Source organism: Nerophis ophidion, linkage group LG17 (assembly GCF_033978795.1).
Source record: "Nerophis ophidion isolate RoL-2023_Sa linkage group LG17, RoL_Noph_v1.0, whole genome shotgun sequence".
In the NCBI taxonomy this organism is placed as follows: Eukaryota; Metazoa; Chordata; class Actinopteri; order Syngnathiformes; family Syngnathidae; genus Nerophis; species Nerophis ophidion.
In genome coordinates, this window is record NC_084627.1 from 44,567,787 (window position 1) to 44,590,968 (window position 23,182).

Consider the following 23,182-nt stretch of genomic DNA (forward strand, 5'->3'; position numbering starts at 1 on the left):
CCCGCGACCCCGAAAGGGAATAAGCGGTAGAAAATGGATGGATGGAAAATGAACCTATAATGTTTGAATAACATAAACTGCTGTTCTGAATGTGTCCACTGGATGTCACAATAGCAATTTTGTACATTTGTACGGAAAAAAAACACATGATGTTAGTACATCAGTTGAGGAAAATTATCCATCCATCCATCCATTTTCTACCGCTTATTCTCTTTTGAATTTTGTCTGTCTATCTGTGTTGGCCCTGTGATGAGGTAGTGACTTGTCCAGGGTGTACCCCGCCTTCCGCCCGATTGTAGCTGAGATAGGCACCAGCGCCCCTCGTAAGCCCGAAAGGGAATAAGCGGTAGAAATGGATGGATGGATGTTTGAATAACATAAACTGCTGTTCTGAATGTGTCCACTGGATGTCGCAATAGCAATTTTGTACATTTGTACGGAAAAAAAACACATGATGTTAGTACATCAGTTGAGGAAAATTATCCATCCATCCATCCATTTTCTACCGCTTATTCTCTTTTGAATTTTGTCTGTCTATCTGTGTTGGCCCTGCGATGAGGTAGCGACTTGTCCAGGGTGTACCCCACCTTCCGCCCGATTGTAGCTGAGATAGGCGCCAGCGCCCCCCGCGACCCTGAAAGGGAATAAGCGGTAGAAAATGGATGGATGGAAAATGAACCTATAATGTTTGAATAAAATAGACTGCTGTTCTGAATGTGTCCACTGGATGTCACAATAGCAATTTTGTACATTTGTACGGAAAAAAAACACATGATGTTAGTACATCAGTTGAGGAAAATTATCCATCCATCCATCCATTTTCTACCGCTTATTCTCTTTTGAATTTTGTCTGTCCATCTGTGTTGGCCCTGTGATGAGGTAGTGACTTGTCCAAGGTGTACCCCGCCTTCCGCCCGATTGTAGCTGAGATAGGCACCAGCGCCCCTCGTAAGCCCGAAAGGGAATAAGCGGTAGAAAATGGATGGATGGATGTTTGAATAACATAAACTGCTGTTCTGAATGTGTCCACTGGATGTCACAATAGCAATTTTGTACATTTGTACGGAAAAAAAACACATGATGTTAGTACATCAGTTGAGGAAAATTATCCATCCATCCATCCATTTTCTACCGCTTATTCTCTTTTGAATTTTGTCTGTCTATCTGTGTTGGCCCTGTGATGAGGTAGTGACTTGTCCAGGGTGTACTCCGCCTTCCGCCCGATTGTAGCTGAGATAGGCACCAGCGCCCCTCGTAAGCCCGAAAGGGAATAAGCGGTAGAAAATGGATGGATGGATGTTTGAATAACATAAACTGCTGTTCTGAATGTGTCCACTGGATGTCGCAATAGCAATTTTGTACATTTGTACGGAAAAAAAACACATGATGTTAGTACATCAGTTGAGGAAAATTATCCATCCATCCATCCATTTTCTACCGCTTATTCTCTTTTGAATTTTGTCTGTCTATCTGTGTTGGCCCTGCGATGAGGTAGTGACTTGTCCAGGGTGTACCCCACATTCCGCCCGATTGTAGCTGAGATAGGCGCCAGCGCCCCCCGCGACCCTGAAAGGGAATAAGCGGTAGAAAATGGATGGATGGAAAATGAACCTATAATGTTTGAATAAAATAGACTGCTGTTCTGAATGTGTCCACTGGATGTCGCAATAGCTATTTTTTGTATCTTTGTAGATGATGCTACATTTGTACAGAAAAAAAAACACATGATGTTAGTACATCAGTTGAGGAAAATTATCCATCCATCCATCCATCCATTTCCTACCGCTTATTCCCTTTTGAATGTTGTCTGTCCATCTGTGTAAACCCCGCCTTCCGCCCGATTGTAGCTGAGATAGGAAAATGATCAAACTATATAAATAACATCCTGTAATTTGATTTTTGATTTTTTTTTTAATGGATTAAAAATGAACACTAACGAGTTGACTTATGAACATTATCACATCATTTATTCAGAATATAAAGTTAAAGACAAATATAGTATATACACTACTAACCGCAACAGGCAGTTGTAAAAAACAAAAACAAAAAAAACAACAACATTATGATTTGTACATTCTCAGAATGTGCTTGTTCTATTTTTAAACAAAGAAAACAATCTGAAGTTGTCTTTATTTTTAAGTTATCGTGCCGTGATTTTACCGTTCCGGCCCACTTGGGAGTAGATTTTTCTCCATCTGGCCCCCCGTCTAAAATGAGTTTGACACCCCTGATGTAAAACATAAATATATATTTATACATCCCGGGCGCGGCACAGCTGCTGCCCACTGCTCCCCTCACCTCCCAGGGGGTACGATCAAGATTGATGGGTCAAATGCAGAGGACAAATTTCGCCACACCTTGTGTGTGTGTGACAATCATTGGTACTTTAACTTTAACTTAATATTATTACTGAAGGAATTGTTTTATTTGTAAAATTACTTTCAACAGTGTTTATTATTTTGTTCAAACAACCAACAATGAATCCAGACAGAAGAAGTGTTTTTAAGTAGGTCGTATTTTGTTTAGTTTGGTTTATAAGCAGTTATGACGTCAACAAATGTGCTCATAAATTAAGTTAAATTGATTAATTACGACATCTAGTGGATGTTAGGCGCTATTACATCATTTAATCAGCGGACCAAGCAGAAACGTATTAAAAACAGGTGTGGGAGGTGTTATTAATGTTTGGCTGTGTTTTATTTCCCACACAGATGTAAGTAACTGTACTAACTGTCCAGTTATTTTCTGAGGACGTGGATTTTTAATTTTGCCGTCCTATTTTTTTTAATTATTATTATTGAACAACAAATATACATGAGTGATGCACACAAAAGTCAAGGCACTTTCAACATAAGACAAACATGTCAATAAAATAAAATAAAAACAAATACAGATAGAGTATTAAATATTCATGAATAATAATATTAAAAAATATGACCAAAACAATCCCAAAAGACAAAAAGGGCTACCTAAATCACATTAAATGTTTAAAACAAATATATAAATTTAAGGGCTTTTGCACTCTTAATCATCCTCCAAGATTTGATTGATAATTGTAAACCATTAAGCCAATTAGAAAATGTAAGCCTTACTTTCATTAATCGACATTTATATAAAGATGTTTTTGCCTGGAGCATAATAATGTGGACAAACATGTGTATGTTACATTTATAAAAATAAAAATAAAATACCACATTTGATTTCCTTTATAATTTTGGTGATGATTGAAGGTTTTTAAATCTTTATTTTTGGTTAAAAAAAAATAAGAAAACATTTTTTATATCCAAATGTACAATCTAAAAGAAAAAAACGGTGATTTATTCAAGACTACAAAAAAAGTCAACAGTACAAAAAATAAACGTGACAATTCAGTGCGGTTGGAGTCCATTGTGGCACGTTTGAGTGCAACATCCGGGTATGCAATTATTTAAATACGCCAATTGAGGGAATTGTTTTATTTGTCAAACAATTTAAATAATGTTTATTATTGTGTCCAAACATTCAATAATGAATCCAGACAGAAAATGTGTTTTTTAAGTGTGTTCTATCTTATTTAAGTTTAGTTTTTAAGCAGTGATGACGTGCAAAAATGTAAGCTCATAAATTCAGTCGAATGACTTGATTCCGAGATCTAGTGGATGTTGGGCGCTACTACATCATTTACTCAGCAGACCAAGCAGAAACGTATTAAAAACAGGTGTGGAAGGTGTTATTATTAATGTTTGGCTGTATTTTAATTTCCACAGTGATGAACTTACACTTTAAGTATTCCTACTAACTGCTCACCTAGTTTCTGAATTTTGCTGTCCCAAATCGATTAATATCATGGCAATGTGATTACCGGAAATGACGTTGCAGAGTTCGTCCCTCCTTTTCCGTTGGCGATGATTGAAGGTTTTTAAATCTTTATTATTGGTTAAAAAAAATTTAAGAAAACATTTTTTATATCCAAATGTACAATCTAAAATAAAAAAACTGTGATTTATTCAAGACTACAAAAATTAAGTCAACGTTACAAAAAATAAACGCGACAATTCAGGGTGCTTGAGTCCATTGTTGCACGTTTGAGTGCAACATCCGGGTATGCAATTACTTAAATACGCCGATTGAGGGAATTGTTTTATTTTTCAAATTAATTTAAATAATGTTTATTATTGTGTTCAAACAACCAATAATGAATCCAAACTGAAAAGTTATTTTTTTAAGTGTGTTCTATTTTGTTTAGTATAGTTTTTAAGCAGTTGTGACGTCCAAAAATGTAAGCAGTGCGCTCATAAATTCAGTTGAATAGGTTCAACACCACCATGTACAGAAATGGCTATTTTTGGGACGGTATCAGATCCCCAAATAAGGAGAAAAATTAAGGATAGTATCGCCTTTACGTCCTTATTAGCACATAGCAGAATTTTGCTGGAGTGGAAGTCACCTTTCTGCCCCAAAGCCTCCTTATGGCTTAAAGACCTTATGATGTATTTAGATCTGGAAAAAATAAAGTTCAATCTTAGGGGGGCACCTGAGAAGTTTTATTTTGTTTGGGGCTGTATGGTTGACTACATAGCTAAATTAAAGACTCTACAGGACACATGTAATTCACCTTTCATAAACCAGCTTCTTTTTATTTATTTTTTTTATATTTATTCCGGGTGTATATTTACTATTTTCCTATGTTGAGAAGAAACTGATTTACTAATTATTTTCCATTTGTGACTGTACCTTTAACTTATGTAGGACCTGGGGGGGAGGGGGGTTTATGTGTGTATGGGGTATGGGTTGGGTTGCTGCTCTTGGAAGTGGGTGGGAAAAAAAGGGGAAAATGTGTTGACTATTCTATTGTACATTGTAATACCTGTCAAATTCAATAAAAAAAACATTTATTAAAAAAAGAATAGGTTCAACACGACATCTAGTGGATGTTGGGCGTTACTACATCATTTACTCAGCAGACCAAGCAGAAAACGTATTAAAAACAGGTGTTGAAGGTGTTATTAATGTTTGACTTTATTTAATTTCCACAGTGATGAACTTACACTTTAAGTATTCCTACTAACTGCCCACTTAGTTTCTGAATGTTGCTATCCCAAATCGATTAATATCATGGCGATGTGAATACCGGAAATGACGAAACAGAGTTCGTCCCTCCTTTTCCGTTTGCGATTATTGAAGATTTTTAAATCTTTATTTTTGGTAAAAAAAAAAAAATTAAACACGTTTTTTTTTCATATCCAAATGTACAATCTAAAAGAAAAAAAACAGTGACTACAAAAATTAAGTCAACGGTACAAAAAAAGCTAACGTGACGATTCAGGGTGGATGGAGTCCAAACATCCGGGTATGCAATTATGCAAATACGCTAATTGAATCAATGCTTTTTGTTTTATATTGTCACCGCGGTTATTTGTTTTTTACTGTTTGTTTTTTTTTTTGCCTGACGGATTGCTGTTCATTACACTAGTCATTATGTTTTTGTTTTTTTTTAATATTCGCGAAAACGTCCTTTATGAATGAAACGCCGCGCTCCCTGTGACGTCATCGACCAATGAGCTGCACCTGCAGCAGCAACAAGAGGCGTCCACGCACGCACGCGTTCACTCCCACCAGGCTCGCCCACGGACGGACCCACGTCACACCGTCACCCTTTATCACCAAAGCGCCATGGGCCACAAAGGCAGCGACGGCGTGGCCGTGGAAAGACGTGTCGACCTGGCGTCCCTCTTCTGCATGATCGGGCGGCACGGTCCGGCCGTGGCTCTGGCCGTGTTCGCCGTGGTGTCGGTGCTGGCGGGCTACGTCATCTACCGCGCCGTGAGGGGGACGACGAGGAGGAGGAAGACCGAGGAGGAGAGGCACCTTCCCGCGGGGGCCGACGGGTCCGTGCAGGCCGGACTGGAGGCAGCAAGATCCGCTGCTTCAACAGGTACGTCATCGCATGACGTCATCGCAAATAACGTGTGTGTGCACGCTGGAGTTTGGACAAACAACGTCAAGTGCGTCGATTAATTTGAGTTATTCTCTTATGGTCGATAATTTTAAAAATAGGCTTCAAAGGGAAGCTTTAAATGAATGCTTGGATTAATTTAGGGCTATATATAGATTTAAAAAAAAATTCATTTAGTGTGGAGGAAACTCACTTTTAGCGTCAGAAATGTGCTTTGGAACGATTGGACAAAGTCCAACACATTGTATTTTTGTTGTTGTTGAATATCATACTTTTAGAAAAATATAGATTCACACATGTGAACAAATTTTAGATTTTTGTTTTAATTGATTTTTTTGTAATATACAGCCGTGGTCAAAAGTGTACATACACTTGTAAAGAACATCATGTCATGGCTGTCTTGAGTTTTCAATCATTTCTGCAACTCTTATTTTTTTGTGATGTAGTGATTGGAGCACATACTTGTTGCTCACAAAAAACATTCATGAAGTTTGCTGCTTTTTTGATTTTTTTTTTTTTTTAAATCTGCTGGGTCAAAAGTATATGTCACGAGGTGACGACGCAAATAGTGTGGTATCGTTGTGGATTCATGAGTATCGATATACCCTACAACCCTAATTTCCTACGATTGGTTCTGATTTATATTTTTTTTGTGCCCTTAAAGTTCTTCTGTGAACATGGAATTCCAAGTTTTCCCGAAATTCCGTATTGCCATTTTTTTTTAATTAAAACTGTTACTATGTCAACATTTCTTGACTGATTTCAAACAAAACCAACACCAACCAATTCATCTCATTCGGGACATTAATGCTTCTAATAATTTCCCCCCCAAAAATCCAGCTTTTCCCTAAATTCCAAAATTTTCAGGAAGTTCCCGTTGAAATGAATGAGACATTTTTTAAAATTTTACAACTTCCACATTTTTTTTATCTGATTTCAAACAGTTCCAACTTCAAAATATTCCCCCTGTTCAGGACCTGTGTGCGCCCTTTCAACAATTATAAAAAATATTTTAAAAATCCCAGATTTCGTAGAATTCCCAGTTTTTAGTGACATTATTCTCATTCGGAATGAATTATCCATTTTTCAGACTTCAACAATCCCCACATTTTTCAACCGATTCAAACCATTCCACCTTCAACACTTTCAATTCATCCTGGAAATTCAAACAACCATTTTCCACCTTCAAAAAATCTCCAGAAATTCCTGTTTTTTTTTTCTAACCTTTTTTTTGTACAATGACTCCTTTCACATTTTTCAACCGTTCTACCGTCAAAACATTCCTCTAAGTCAGGACAAAAAAAATTAAGTTGGTTTAAGAACTTGAAAAAATTCCCAGTTTTCCCGAAATTCTGTTATACCATTTTTATTTAAATTAACTGTTACTACTTCAACATTTCTTGACCGATTTAAGCAATTCCAACACCAACCAATTCATCTCATTCAGGCATTCATGCTTCTATTCATTAAAAAAAAAATCCAGCTTTTCCCTAAATTCCAAAATTTCCAGGAAGTTTTCATTGAAAGGAATGGGACATTTTTCAAAGTTTTAAAACTCCCGCATTTTTCAACCGATTCAAACCATTCCACCTTCAACACTTTCAATGCATCCTGGAAATTCAAACAACAATTTTTACACCATAGAAGAATTTCTGTTTTTTTTTCTAACTTTATTTCCAACCGTTTCATTGTCTAAAGCATTCTTCTTAGGACAAAAAATCAAGTTTGTTTTAGAACTGAAAAAAATTCCCTGTTTTTCTGAAATTCCGTAATACCATTTTCAACATTTCTTTACGAATTTAAACAATTCCAACACCAACCAATTGATCTCATTCACGACATTAATACTTCTAATCACTTTTTTAAAATCCTGCTTTTCCCTAAATTCAAAAATTTTACATGAATTTCCCATTGAAATGAATGGGACATTTTTAACTCAACTCCCACATTTTTTTATCCGATTTCAAACCGTTCCAACTTCAAAATATCCCCCCTGGTCAGGACCTGTGTGCGCCCTTTCAAAAATTATTTAAAAAACAAATCCCCCGATTTCCTAGAAATCCCATTTTTTTAGGGATATTTTCCTCATTCAGAATGAATTATCCATTTTTCAGACTTCCACAAATCCCACATTTTTCAACTGATTCAAACCATTCCGCCTTCAACACTTTCAATTCATCCTGGAATTTAAAACCATTTTTTCACCTTCAAAAAATGTCCAGGAATTCCTGTTTTGTTTTGTTTTCTGATCTTATTTCCAACCTTTTTTTTAGTGCGATGACTCCTTTTCACATTTTTCAACCGTTCCACTGTCAAAACATTCCTTAGTCAGGACAAAAAGTCAAGTTTGTTTTGGAATTTAAAAAATTCCCAGTTTTCTCGAAATTCTGTCATGCCATTTTTTTTAATTAAACTGTTACTACGCTGACATTTCTTGACCGATTTTTAAAAATAAATACATAATAATAATAATCCAACACCAACCAACTCATGCTTCTAATCATTTTTTAAAAATCCCGCTTTTCCCTAAATTCCCAAATTTCCAGTTTCCATTGATATGAATGGGAATTTTTTTCCAGGTTTTACAACTCCCAAATTGTTCAGCCTATCCAAACCCTTCCAACCTCAACACATTCCATTCATCCAACCAACACGTTTCCAAGTTCCAAACCAATTTCCGGTTTTCCTGGAAATTCCAACTCTTGAACTTTGGCATTGGACCATCCATCCATCCATCAATCCATTCATTTTGTAGCGCTTATTCCCTTTGGGATCGCGGGGGGCGTTGGTGCCTATCTCAGCAACAATCGGGTGGAAGGCAGGGTACGCCCAGGACAAGTCACCACCTCATCACAGGCCCAACACAGACAGACAACATTGGCATTAAAGCATTCACACGCAATTCCTTCAGAAATTGCGTCATTTTAGTTAATCGTACCAAATATTTCAGTGTCGTGAAGAAATAAGTACAGAATATTAGAAACGCTCTGGGGTGCGTGTTATAATACAACTAAAGTACTTGTTTTGTGTGCCAGGAGTTACAGATGACGACTCCCTGGATGTGAAACAGGAGGATGAAGAAACTGAAACTCAACCCCAAGTCCGGCAACGCCGTGCTGCTGCTGCTAAGAGGGACTCTTGGCCCTGTCCTCCCCCACAGACTGACATCCAAGCACCAGTCGGCCACCATGATACCTCACCCCACATGCAAACTGTGCAGTCCTCATCCATGGAACCACATGTGATCTTCGAGGACCCCGGTCTAACCCTGCAGAGTGCAGTGGCGGAAGTACAGGATGAGGATGCTGAGGTTTGCTCCTCCAGTGCCAGAGTGGACGCCGTGAAGGATGAAGAGGTACCACGGAGCAGCTTGGTAGAACCACCTGAGATCCACCATGAAGAGCATGTAAGCAGTAGGGTTGCACATCTCTCTCTGATAAACGATTCGATATGCATCTAGATACACAGGTTACGATTCGATTCAAAAACGATATCCTTTTATCACAGACCAATTCGATTCCGAACGATACGATTCGATTAGACGGTTAATATTCAAGACTACAAATCCCCAAGCATTGCGGCTTTATGGCACTAGCAAAAAAAACAGAACAACAAAATCACATGTCAATGTATTTATTTTTAGACATGGACCAAAAAAAGTCTGGCTGAATAGTAGGATGGGAACTCCAGAGGTAAAAGTAGCAATGAATAGTAACAACAAAGTGTAATATTTCAGCCTGAGCATAGTTTTGAACACTAGAGGTAGGTAACAAAGATTCAATATTTCAACCTGAGCATATAGTGTTTTGAACACTAGATGTAGGTAACAAATATTCAATATTTCAACCTAAGCTTATAGTGTTTTGAACACTAGTGGTAGGTAACAAATATTCAATATTTCAGCCTGAGCATAGCTTTGAACACGAGAGGTAGGTAACAAAGATTCAATATTTCAGCCTGAGCATATAGTGCTTTGAACATTAGAGGTAGGTAACAAAGATTCAATATTTCAGCCTGAGCTTATAGTGTTTTGAACACTAGAAGTAGGTAACAAAGATTCAATATTTCAACCTAACCATATAGTTTTTTGAACACTAGAGCTAGGTAACAAAGGTTCAATATTTCAACCTAACCATATAGTGTTTTGAACACAAGAGGTAGGTAACAAATATTCAATATTTCAACCTGAGCTTATAGTGTTTTGAACACTACTGGTAGGTAACAAAGATTCAATATTTCAGCCTGAGCATAGCTTTGAACACGAGAGGTAGGTAACAAAGATTCAATATTTCAGCCTGAGCTTATAGTGTTTTGAACACAAGAGGTAGGTAACAAATATTCAATATTTCAACCTGAGCTTATAGTGTTTTGAACACTACTGGTAGGTAACAAAGATTCAATATTTCAGCCTGAGCATAGCTTTGAACACGAGAGGTAGGTAACAAAGATTCAATATTTCAGCCTGAGCTTATAGTGTTTTGAACATTAGAGGTAGGTAACAAGGATTCAATATTTCAGCCTGAGCTTATAGTGTTTTGAACACTAGAAGTAGGTAACAAAGACTCAATATTTCAACCTAACCATATAGTGTTTTGAACACAAGAGGTAGGTAACAAATATTCAATATTTCAACCTGAGCTTATAGTGTTTTGAACACTAGCGGTAGGTAACAAAGATTCAATATTTCAGCCTGAGCATAGCTTTGAACACTAGAGGTAGGTAACAAAGATTCAATATTTCAGCCTGAGCATATAGTGTTTTGAACACTAGCGGTAGGTAACAAAGATTCAATATTTCAGCCTTAGCATAGCTTTGAACACTAGAGGTAGGTAACAAAGATTCAATATTTCAGCCTGAGCATATAGTGTTTTGAACACTAGAGGTAGGTAACATAGATTCAATATTTCAGCCTGAGCATATAGTGTTTTGAACACTAGAGGTAGGTAACAAAGGTGCAGCAGTACAATATAAACAAGTTACACACCTATAACACATCTCAACATGTGGCAACAATGAGCACAGTGACAAGGGCTTTGTGTAAAAGAATAGAGAAAATAAATGCATATGTAAAAAGAAAAATCTAACTCACCGTACTCTTGGCTGTGTTTCCTCTTTGATGCTGGTGGAGATTTGTAGTGCTGCCAGTGTACGTCAACGATGCTCGACACAATTTACAAATAGCATGGCTTCTGTCGAGCTTCCCTTCCTTCTTATAAAACCCCAACATTTTCCAAACTTTGGATTTCTGTCTCCCCGATGCGTTGAAAATCTTTCTCGGCCCATTATCACCTTCGGTCAGACTGACTCTTTCATTCTCCCCCTCCATTTTCCGTGTTGTCCCTTGTTTATCACTCGTGCTAATACCAGCTAGGCAGCTACCGCGTTTTGGCGAGTAGCTTCAGCTTTCGCGTTGTTTTAGAGACCCTGGCGCATATTGTTAGCTAGCCAACGCATGCAAAGTCTCACAATAACCAATCCATGGCTCTATAACCCATTCAGAGAGGAATTAATGGATTATTCGCATTGATTGAGGAGTCTGCTACCGATGCAGCCTAATCGCTCACTTGTTGAAACAAATACTCGGTCGCATCAGTTAATCGTTCACAACCCTAGTAAGCAGTCGCCTTGTGATTATGGCGGGATGTTGAGGAATGTGTGTGGATGTAAACACCAGGCAGCATTTTGCCTTTCTCCAATACATTTTGCTCTACACTCGTGTTTTAGGCCAGGGTTCTGCAAGCCAACATGTTGGAAGAGTTTCCAATCCTTTCTACAACTCTTATTTTTTTGTGATGTAGTGTTTGGAGCACATACTTGTTGCTCACAAAAAACATTCATGAAGTTTGCTTCTTTTATGAATTTATTATGGCTCTACTGAAAATGTGAGCACATGTGCCGGGTCAAAAGTATACATACAGCAATGTTGGTATTTGCTTACATGTCTCTTGGCAAGTTTCACTGCAATAAGTTTGAATTTTTGACCACTCCTCTTGACAGAATTGGTGCAGTTAAGCTAAATGTGTTGCTTTTCTGACATGGACTTGTTTCTTCAGCATTGTCCGCACGTTTAAGTCAGGACTTTGGGAAGTCCATTCTAAAACCTTCATTCTAGCCTGATTTAGCCATTCCTTTACCACATTTGACATGTGTTTGGGGTCATTGTCCTGTTGGAACGCACAACTGCGCCCAAGACCCAACCTCCAGGCTGATGATTTTAGCTTGTCCTGAAGAATTTGGAGGTAATCCTCCTTTTTCATTGTCCCATTTACTCCGTAAAGCACCAGTTCAATTGGTAGCAAAACAGGCCCAGAGCATAATAGTACCACTACCCTGCTTGACGGTGGGTATGGTGTTCCTGGGATTAAAGGCCTCACCTTTTTCTCCTCCAAGCATATTGCTGGGTATTGTGGCCAAACAGGAACATTTTTGTTTCCTCTGACATCACATCGACAAAGATAAGACCTGGAGGGAAGGTCTGTGGTTAGAATTCAAGTTTTAGAATGGCCTTCCCAAAGTCCTGAGTTAAACATGTTGACAATGCTGAAAAAACAAGTACATTTCTGAAAACTGACAAATTTAACTCAACTGCACCAATTTAGTCAGGAGGAGTGGTCCAAAATTCAACCAAAAGCGCCTTATTGCAGTGAAACTTGCCAAGGGACATACAACCAAATATTAACATTGCTGTATGTACACTTTTGACCCAGCACATTTGCTCACATTTTCAGTAGACCCATAATAAATTCATAAAAGAAGCAAACTTCATGAATGTTTGTGTCCAACAAGTTTGTGCTCCAATCACTACATCACAAAAACAGCCAGGAACTAATCAGTCTGGCTCTAGAACAGACCGATGGCAAAACAAACTTTGTCTAAGATTGATTAATTTCTCTCTTGATTGTGTAGAAAAGATAAAGATGCAGTTGGGGGTCAAATAGAGCACAGTTCTTAATGGCAACCAACAGAAGCGCAGTTAATCTTAGTTTACGATCTAAAGAGCTCAGCTATGAGAAGTTGTCCTTTTTATAACTTCAAACATGGCAACTCGTTAGGGTAGAATTGTTTATATCAGAACATTCAGAAAGCAATGTCTCCATGCCATTTTTTTAAAAAAAACAATGGATTTACTTGTCCTTGCAATGTTTGAAACTCTGGCTAGCATGTTTGATTGCTACAATCTGTTTGGTGGAGTTTAATTTCATATTCTCCTCTCCAGGACCAACTATACTGGGATCGTGTCACAGATGAGGCTATTTCCACGAAAAACGCCACACAAGAGGGAAACTTAAAGCCTTTGAGTCAAGTTGTGTACATGGAGGAACCCCTTGTCTTGGAGGAATATGTTGATCAAGATAAACAAGACGTTGGATCTACGCCAGAGACGGAAACCGTGGAACTGAACACGACACTCACGAGCCTAAATGATGCCGTTGAAAATGTAAATCACCACCAAAACAATCTTCAAAAAGAGGAGAGAACAAACGAGGTCATCCAGACTAAAGAGGGCGATGAAGGAGATCACTTGAACAACACAACTGTTGATGTTGATGCTCGGTCGGAAGAACATTCGCAGCAAGAGGACCACAGCCTGAAATGCAACCTAGAGATGGATGTTTCTCATGATGAACCTGTGGAGAGTTGTCAAATTAGTGCCAGCAGTGGAGACAAGCCAAGAGTCCCGATGATGGTTGAAGAACTTGTGGATGAACTCGTGTCACGTATCACCTCTGATGCCTTGGGCTCTTTTTCTGACAAGTCAACAAATGACCAGCCACAGAAAGTAGAAGTTCCAACTTTGGATGAAGATGTTGAACTTCCAATGCCATCCGACCAAAGTCAAAGTGTGACTGGAATGACTGAAAATGGTTCAACCACAGTGGAAGATGAGGAACCGGTCGAACACATGTCCAAACCCCATGTTCTCGTCTATGATCAACAAAGCGTCCAAGAGATGAACCAGTTCCAACCTCCGATGACATCGGCTCAAGTCCAAATCATGATTGAAAATGGTTCGACCACAGTAGAAGATAAGGAACCGGTGGAACATACATCCAAACCCCATGTTCTGGTCTATGATGATCAAGAAAGTGTCCAAGAAACGAACCAGTTTGAGCCACCGGCTCCAGTCCCAAACAGGATTGAAAAATATTCAACCACAGAAGATAAGGAACCGGTCGAACATATGTCCAAACCCCTTGCTCTCGTCTATGATCAACAAAGCGTCCAAGAGTTGAACCAGTTCGAACCTCCGATGACATCGGCTCAAGTCCAAAACATGATTGAAAATGGTTCGACCACAGTAGAAGATAAGGAACCGGTGGAACATACGTCCATACCCCATGTTCTGGTCTATGATGATCAAGAAAGTGTCCAAGAAAAAAACCAGTTTGACCCAGCGGCTCCAGTCCAAAACCGGATTGAAAAATATTCAACCACAGAAGATAAGGAACCGGTCGAACATATGTCAGAACCCCTTGCTCTCGTCTATGATCAACAACGCGTCCAAGAGTTGAACCAGTTCGAACCTCCAATGACATCGGCTCAAGTCCAAAACAGGATTGAAAATGGTTCGACCACAGTAGAAGATAAGGAACCGGTGGAACATACGTCCATACCCCATGTTCTGGTCTATGATGATCAAGAAAGTGTCCAAGAAACAAACCAGTTTGACCCAGCGGCTCCAGTCCAAAACCGGATTGAAAAATATTCAACCACAGAAGATAAGGAACCGGTCGAACATATGTCAGAACCCCTTGCTCTCGTCTATGATCAACAACGCGTCCAAGAGTTGAACCAGTTCGAACCTCCAATGACATCGGCTCAAGTCCAAAACATGATTGAAAATGGTTCGACCACAGTAGAAGATAAGGAACTGGTGGAACATGTGTCAAAACCCCATGTTCTGGTCTATGATGATCAAGAGAAAAACCAGTTTGACCCACCAGCTCAAGTCCAAAACAGGATTGAAAATGATTCAACCACAGAAGATAAGGAACCGGTCGTACATATGTCCAAACCCCATGTTCTGGTCTATAATGATCAAGAAAGTGTCCAAGAGAAGAACCAGTTTGAACTACCGGCTCAAGTCCAAAACAGGATTGAAAATGATTCAACCACAGAAGATAAGGAACCGGTCGTACATATGTCCAAACCCCTTGTTCTGGTCTATGATGATCAAGAAAGCGTCCAAGAGAAGAATCAGTTTGACCCACCGGCTCAAGTCCAAAACAGGATTGAAAATGATTCAACCACAGAAGACAATGAACCGGTCATACATATGTCCAAACCCCATGTTCTGATCTATGATGATCAAGAAAGTGTCCAAGAGAAGAACCAGTTTGAACCACCGGCTCAAGTCCAAAACAGGATTGAAAATGATTCAACCACAGAAGATAAGGAACTGGTAGAACATATGTCCAAACCCCATATGTGCCCAAGTTCCCAAGAGATTAACAGTGTAAGCATCATTGATGCAATTACTGAAACTGATCCCTCCATTCAGGATCTGAGGGTTGACTCTGCAGTTGATACAGATGCCAGAGACCAAACCTTCCACAAAGCCATTTCCTCTCAAGACCAACAAAATGTCCAAATTGAAGATTGTTCCTTTGTGGTCATTGATCCTTCTCCTGACATGACCCTACCGCTCTTCATGCCAAACGATCTGAGGGATAACGACATGACATGCGGTGTAGGTGAAGAGAGCGGAATTTCCAGTATGGCCGTCAGCCCTGAACTAACTGACCCCGGGAATCACTTCAGTACCATGGAGCTTCTGGTGATGGATCAGGAACCACCCATGAAGGAGAAACCAGAGACTCAAACTAGTCTCTTTGGCGAAAATGCAATTCTGTCAGTAATGGGGGACGTTGAAGCAGCAATGGGGTTTGAACCTCAACCAGATCTGCTGTTGGACCGCTCTGATCGTGACTCGTTTACAGTAAACCAGGTTGGTGACCAAAGAGAGATGAGAAGTGATGAGCAGAATGTGAAAGTTGCAGAAAGTGTTAAGGAGAAAAGGGATTGTGCAGAACATAAAGAAACCGAAAAAGATGAGAACTTTGCCAAGACTGAAATAAATATCATGGAGGCCACTATGGACCATAACGAGTGGATCACAGATGGTAGCCAACATCTTCCCTGGATGAACCTCACACTGCCGTCTTTTGGCCAGCATCGCACCACAGACCTGCTCCCCGCTGAAGAACCAAAGCACACCGACTCAGAGCCCCCATGTGAAGTCCAACCTGAAAACGTGGGAAGTAGGAACGTCAGCGTGACCTTCCGCGTCCACTACCTCACCCAGTCGCCCTTCCAGAAGTTGGCGGTCACAGGAAACCGGTCGGAGTTGGGAAACTGGAAGGGGTACATCCCTCTGGAGAGCGCCGATGACGGATACTGGGCGGCCGCGGTGAGTCTCCCCGCCAAGAGTCTCGTGCAGTGGAAGTTTGTGGTAGTGGACAAGGGGGAGGTCTGTCGCTGGGAAGAATGCGGCAACCGACTGCTCGATACGGGATGCGGCGAAGATGTGCTCCTGCACAAATTTTGGGGTTTTCTGTGAGGGCCGTTGTAGGTCATGAGGTGTGCTGGGTACTATTTTAACGCAGGGCTTTTTTTTTTTTTTTGTGATTTAATATTTTTAAATATGAAATGGCAGGTTTGACACATTGGGAAGCAAATAGGTTCATATTCAGACGTTAGAATGCGTTACGTTCTATAAATATATTTGACGATAGGAAAACTGTTAGATGTCACCGACTGTTTGTAAGTTAGCACCAGTCAGATTGTTTTGACTTCCAACTCACTGATTGTAGGACTGGCGTCCAGAACGATATTTACACACTGATTTTGCAACACCCGTTGTTTCACAATTGGCACTTTTTTTAACTGGGCGAGTTGCAACTTAAATGTTCAATTGGTGTAGAAGCTGCAATACTGTTTTTTTATGATTCTGTGTGCATACATACACGCATGCACTTGACTCACAGCAATAATCAAAGCAATAACGACTGTTTGAATAGCCAGATTTTGTTAAAAACTACAAGTGTGATTCTGCTGTTTTTCCTGCCTGCATGTAACAGTCTCACTTCATCCAGTGCCTTTTTATGAGACTTATAAAATGTTTTTTTTAAATCTATATTCTCAAAGTTGTATCCTATTATGCAATCTTGTGATGTTAATGCTGGATGTATGTATTGCAAATAAATTGTCAGTCATAAGTGGAATATATGTCGCGTATTTAAATAAAGGCCAGTTAATTACAATTACCAGTGCAATGTTTGATTTATTTCAGCGAAACGAGCACTTTATTTTGTTTTTGTGCTTTTAAATCTTATTTTTCTGGGACTGTGCTGCAAAATATTGGCTGGGCGATATATCGATACATACGATATATCGTGGGTTTGTCTCTGTGCGATATAGAAAATGACTATCGGAATATTCGAGTATACTTTCTCACGCAGTTGCTTTTAGCTGCGGGCATTACATGACAGGCTCTTCTCCAGGGCCGTCACTAGACCTAATACTGTACTAGGGCACAAATAATTCATGTGAGCGTGCAGGCAAAAACATTTTTAGCACTTATTCATCATAAAAAATACATAAATATTGCTTTAAACTATGAAATCATATCAGATTATGTTGTATGGATCTTTAACCACCTGAAATTAACTGATGCATTTGACCTACTTGTACACTTTTTTTTACTCCAGACTTCTAAACTGCTACTGGTAAAAGCAAAAAGGAAGAGCAATGAATCTTTTTGAAATATTTATTGCAGTAATCATCTGCAAATTTAACATCTACTAAAGAAAAACAACCCTACATCTCTGGGTTCTTTTATATTTTTTAATTTCCATTTATGGCAATGTGGCTAATCCTATTTCAGATACACAAAACTATAAAATATACACAAAACAATAAAGCCACAGTAGTAGAATAAATGAACAACTGTTGTGTGTCTGTTCAGGGAATCATTTTCTGAGAAGTAAACTAACGTCTCCTTTTCATTTTTGCAAAGTGGTCAATCAGTCTGGACCGACATGGAAATATTACAGTAACTGTTATACAGTTGACCAGTGGTTCCCAACTGCTGGGTCGTGACATAAAAGTGGATTGTGTGTCATTTTCAGTGAGTCGCAGTCAGATGTGTGCATGAAAAAAAAAAAGTTTAGGGAGAAAAAAATCAAATTGTGGCAACAGAGCTAGATTATTTAAGCCTTTTTTCTAGTGACTATTTTACCAAAAGGCAAACCGACTAACAAGTTGGAGGAGGACTCAGGACAGACATGGAAATATATTAAAAAAAAATCTAAATAGAGCAACAAAACCCGATATTTTCAGCCATCTTTCTGAAAACAAATACAGAAATGTTACAATTTTTTTCTGGAAACAAAACCTGATGCTTTAGCTGTAACCATTTTTCTGCTGACAAAACAAGATTATTTTAGTCAAAGTCGCACCGATTAACAAGACAAGTCTACTGTGCTATTTTTCTGTGAAATAAGCTTGAATGATTTAAAAATTTGGCTCACGACTTGATGATATGGAAAAATATTTTTCTTCCTGAAGATAAACCATTTGAGAAACCCTCAACTCACACATGCTTACTCCAAATCATCATTGATACAGAACCAGCAGACAATAACCAACATTATGTTTCATGTTCATTGGAAATTCCCCCGACAGCTCGTACAGCAAATGAATATGTTTGTCTTTATACAAGGAATAACGATAGCTAACTTAGCATCAACTTAAGACAATGATGTTGCCTAGCTAGCTAGGACTTCACTTAGATTTCTCATTCCTGCTGCTTCTTCCCTGCTGCAGGCGAATAACTTTCTGATATCCATCTAGGAGTTACAGTTTGAGTCAAATCAAAATCAAAATAATGTAATTAACAAATTGTTGTTGGCTAACGTTACCTACCTCATGCAGTGATTCTCACCCTCTCTCTCTCTCAACCGAAGTCTCAATCTACACGTGAATAAATTACCATATCAATTAGCCATGTGCTCATTGTTAGTGGAGTGAATACAGTAGCAATCATTTACTATACTAAGTAGTATGTGCGCTGTTGTCTATGTTATGTAGACTTAAAACTCTGAAGCGTTTGTTTTTTTTAATCGGTGAAATTTTTACTGGGGCACTGCAGATCAACAGTGGGGCACGTGCCCCAGTGAAATATGTCTGGCGACGCCCCTGGTATACGTTCTCACGCAGTTGCTTTTAGCTGCGGGCATTACATGACAGGCTCTTCTCACTCCTTCCTGTCTCTCATTCTCACAGACAAGCAGGCGCACATTCTTACATGCGTCACATACGTGTCTGCCCTCGCGGAGCAAAGAGGTAGCAGACTGGGCTATGTTATCTGCTAACGTAGCCGTACGAGTTGGAATATGAGAGAAATAAGGTGCAGATCTGGTAACAAAAGAAGACTTAATTCCCCATAAAAACAGCATCGTCTGGCGGTGGTTCGGCTTCAAGAGGGAATATGTCGAACAGACAACCGCAATTTGTCAAGTGTGGGGCAAAAGCGTTGCTATAAAAAGTAGCATTACTGCTAATATGTAGCTTCATTTGAAAAGTCCTAACATACCACATAGTGAAGGACGAATACTATTTGATTTCCTATTATGCAGCTCATTTTTATTTGACATTTAAAAAAATGTCTCTGACAATCTTGCACTTTTTGTTTTGGAAACGACTTTAATGATTGTGCCATTGCTTAATAACTTTAATAAATACACTTTTGGTCAATTGACTTAGTTGTGATTTCCCTCTCTGCATGAAAGTTTAAAAGTAGCATAACGTATTTCCTTGAATTACTGCCGGGTCAAACTCCCTTTGCAAAATAATTAGCGCATACTTAGTATAACTGCCTGGTCAAACTCGTGACCTCATGAGTGACACTTCCCCTGTCATCGTTTTCAAAATGAAAGAGGCTGATTTCAATACCGGTAATTTGAAATCGCATAAAGGGAAGAAGATTAAGAGCTATTCAGTAGGATTTAAGGTCCAAGCTTATATCACACAATTGTTTTACTGCATGCCTTTGGTAAGTGCCGGAGAGAGAGGTTTTAAAATATTTAGTGCATGCTTACTTTTACCGCATGCCTTTGGTAAGCGCAGGAGTGAGAAGAGGTTTGAAATTAATTAGCGCCCAGGCGGCAATTCAAAGGAAATACGGTATAAGTATGCAATATGAGGAATGGTGTTTTCAAGCAGTGGTCCCCAACCACCGGGCCACGGCCCGATTGGTACCGGGCCGCAGAATTTTTTTTTATTCATTTTTATTTAATTTTTTTTTTTTATAGTTAAATCAACATAAAAAACACAATATACACTTACAATTAGTGCACCAACCACAAAAACCTCCCTTTTTCATGACAGAAATGTCCCTTTTTCATGACAAAGAAAAAAAAAAAAAAAAAGGATTCCCTCCCCACCCCCGGGCCGTTGACCGGTCCGCAGATACAAAAAGGTTGGGGACCACTGTTTTAAAGTATACACAAAAATCATCATACTGCTGTGATTATATGCATCAAGTGTTCATTCAAGGCTAAGGCGAAATATTGTATTATAAATCGTATATCGCGATATGGCCTAAAAATATTATATTAGAAAAAGGCCATATCGCCCAACCCTAGTATAAACGCAATTTGTTTCTGTCAGGTTCAAACACTGATGTCATCTATTAAACAAGAAAAGAAGCAAGGAATTAAACAGACATAATTCAATTCAGCTCAATTGAGGAGAAATACGTACACAATGTACCCTTGTACAGTGTCATCCCATGTTCTGACGAACGACTGTACGCCTCTTTTTTTTTACTTTCCCTGATAACATGGCAACAGCTGTTACTAAGGGAAGGGGGTCGTAAACAGCAATCGCCTTCGGTTACAAGATAGTTCAAAGAAAAGGTCATTAACAGCCGTTGCCCTCGGTTACAAAACCGAAAAAAAAAGGTGCCTGGCGGGGGGTCAGATCCTGCCTCCTGTCCGTTTATTAGATCTCGGGTCAAGACAAAATCTTCCTGTGGAATACAATACATAAAAAAAAAACGACACCCTTATGTTGTTTCCCATCCCACACAGTGGACTTTTACAAGCCTTTTGCTTGGTAGGATCAAAGAGCGTTTGTCCTCTCGCATGGCGAGCTGAACTCAATGTAACGCCAAGTTTTGTGATAACTAGGATACAATTATTCTGACAGTTTCTCCGTCACTTTGAAGCACAGTACGATGAAAGCGTCCATTTGTGTTGACCTATTGCTGTATGGATTCTAGGGTAGGGTCGGTCTTTTATTGTCATTGCACAAGTACAAACCCTGTTTCCATATGAGTTGGGAAATTGTGTTAGATGTAAAGATAAACGGAATACAATGATTTGCAAATCATTTTCAACCCATATTCAGTTGAATGCACTACAAAGACAATATATTTGATGTTCAAACTCAATCTTTATTTTTTTTTGCAAAGAATAATTAACTTAAGAATTTAATAGCTGCAACATGTGCCAAAGTAGTTGGGAAAGGGCATGTTCACCACTGTGTTACATCACCTTTTCTTTTAACAACACTCAAACGTTTGTGAACTGAGGAAACTAATTGTTAAAGCTTTGAAAGTGGAATTCTTTCCCATTCTTGTTTTATGTAGAGCTTCAGTCCTTCAACAGTACGGGGTCTCCGCTGTTGTATTTTACGCTTCATAATGCGCCACACATTTTCCATGGGAGACAGGTCTGGACTGCAGGCTGGGCCAGGAAAGTACCCGCACTCTTTTACTACGAAACCATACTGTTGTAACACGTGGCTTGGCATTGTCTTGCTGAAATAAGAAGGGGCGTTCCTGATAACGTTGCTTGGATGACAACATATGTTGCTCCAAAACCTGTATGGACCGTTCAGCATTAATGGTGCCTTCACAGATGTTTAAGTTACCAATGCCTTGGGCACTAATACACCCCCATACCATCACAAATGCTGGCTTTTGAACTTTGCGCCTATAACAATCCGGATGGTTATTTTCCTCTTTGCTTCGGGGGACACCACGTCCACAGTTTCCAAATATAATTTGGAATGTGGACTCGTCAGACCCCAGAACACCTTTCCACTTTGCATCAGTCCATCTTAGATGAGCTCGGGCTCAGCCAAGCCGGCGTTGTTTCAGGATATTGTTGATAAATGGGTTGTGCTTTGCATAGTAGAGGTTTAACTTGCACTTACAGATGTAGCGACCGATTGTAGTTACTGACAGTGGTTTTTTGAAGTGTTCCTGAGCCTATGTGCTGATATCCTTTACACACTGATGTCTGTTTTTGATGCAGTACCGCCTGAGAACAGTCCGTAATATCGCTTACGTGCAGTGATTTATCTAGATTCTCTGGACTTTTTGATGATTTTACGGACCGTAGATGGTAAAATCCCTAAATTCCTTGCAATAGCTCGTTGAGAAATGTTGATCTAAAACTGTTCGACAATTTGCTAACAAAGTGGTGACCCTCGCCCCATCCTTGTTTGTGAATTACTTAGCATTTCATGCAAGCTGCTTTTATACCCAATCATGGCACCCACCTGTTCCCAATTAGCCTGCACACCTGTGGGATGTTCCAAATAAGTGTTTGATGAGCATTCCTCAACTTTATCAGTATTTATTGCCACCTTTCCCACCTTCTTTGTCACGTGTTGCTGGCATCAAATTCAAAAGTTAATGATTATTTGCAACAACAAAAAAAAGTTTATCTAGTTTGAACATCAAATATGTTGTCTTTGTAGTGCATTCAACTGAATATGGGTTGAAAAGGATTTGCAAATCATTGTAATCCGTTTATATTTATGGAAATGGGGTTTGTACAACAAAACTTTGTTTTCAGCTCAAACCAGTTCAAGATTAGAGAAACTGTGAACATACAGGAAGGCTGAAAAATACAATCTAGGGCCCCCTTTGGAGCGGAAGTGGGCAAATAAACCTCCATAGCAAAGGATTGTTATTTTCTTTTGTGTGTTATTGAAATGCAAAAGTCTGTGATATGGAATCACACTCGTCCGGCGGGGAGGTATTGAACGCTGAACCTTGTCACGGGTGCAACAACCTGCAGCTCTGAGCCGAGCGAGGACTTTGGAACGTGTTTGACTGAGAGGGTTGCTTCACCAAGTTGGCTACAGGCTCTTGTCATGTTTGTGATGATTTATTTCAGGGGTGGACATTACGTGGATGGCGAGTTGGCGGAGGATATGTCAGTCTATCGC

General features: G+C 39.3%; 1 protein-coding gene across 1 annotated transcript; it reads left to right on the forward strand.

Moving 5' to 3' along the window:
* The first annotated feature begins 5,537 nt into the window (after positions 1-5,537).
* Positions 5,538-17,199, forward strand: stbd1 (starch binding domain 1). Its single transcript, XM_061877017.1, has 3 exons — positions 5,538-5,914; positions 8,971-9,341; positions 13,152-17,199. Exons 1-3 carry the CDS (start codon positions 5,653-5,655, stop codon positions 16,494-16,496), a joined length of 3,978 nt encoding a protein of 1,325 aa, XP_061733001.1. The 5' UTR covers positions 5,538-5,652; the 3' UTR covers positions 16,497-17,199.
* Positions 17,200-23,182: the final 5,983 nt, after the last annotated feature.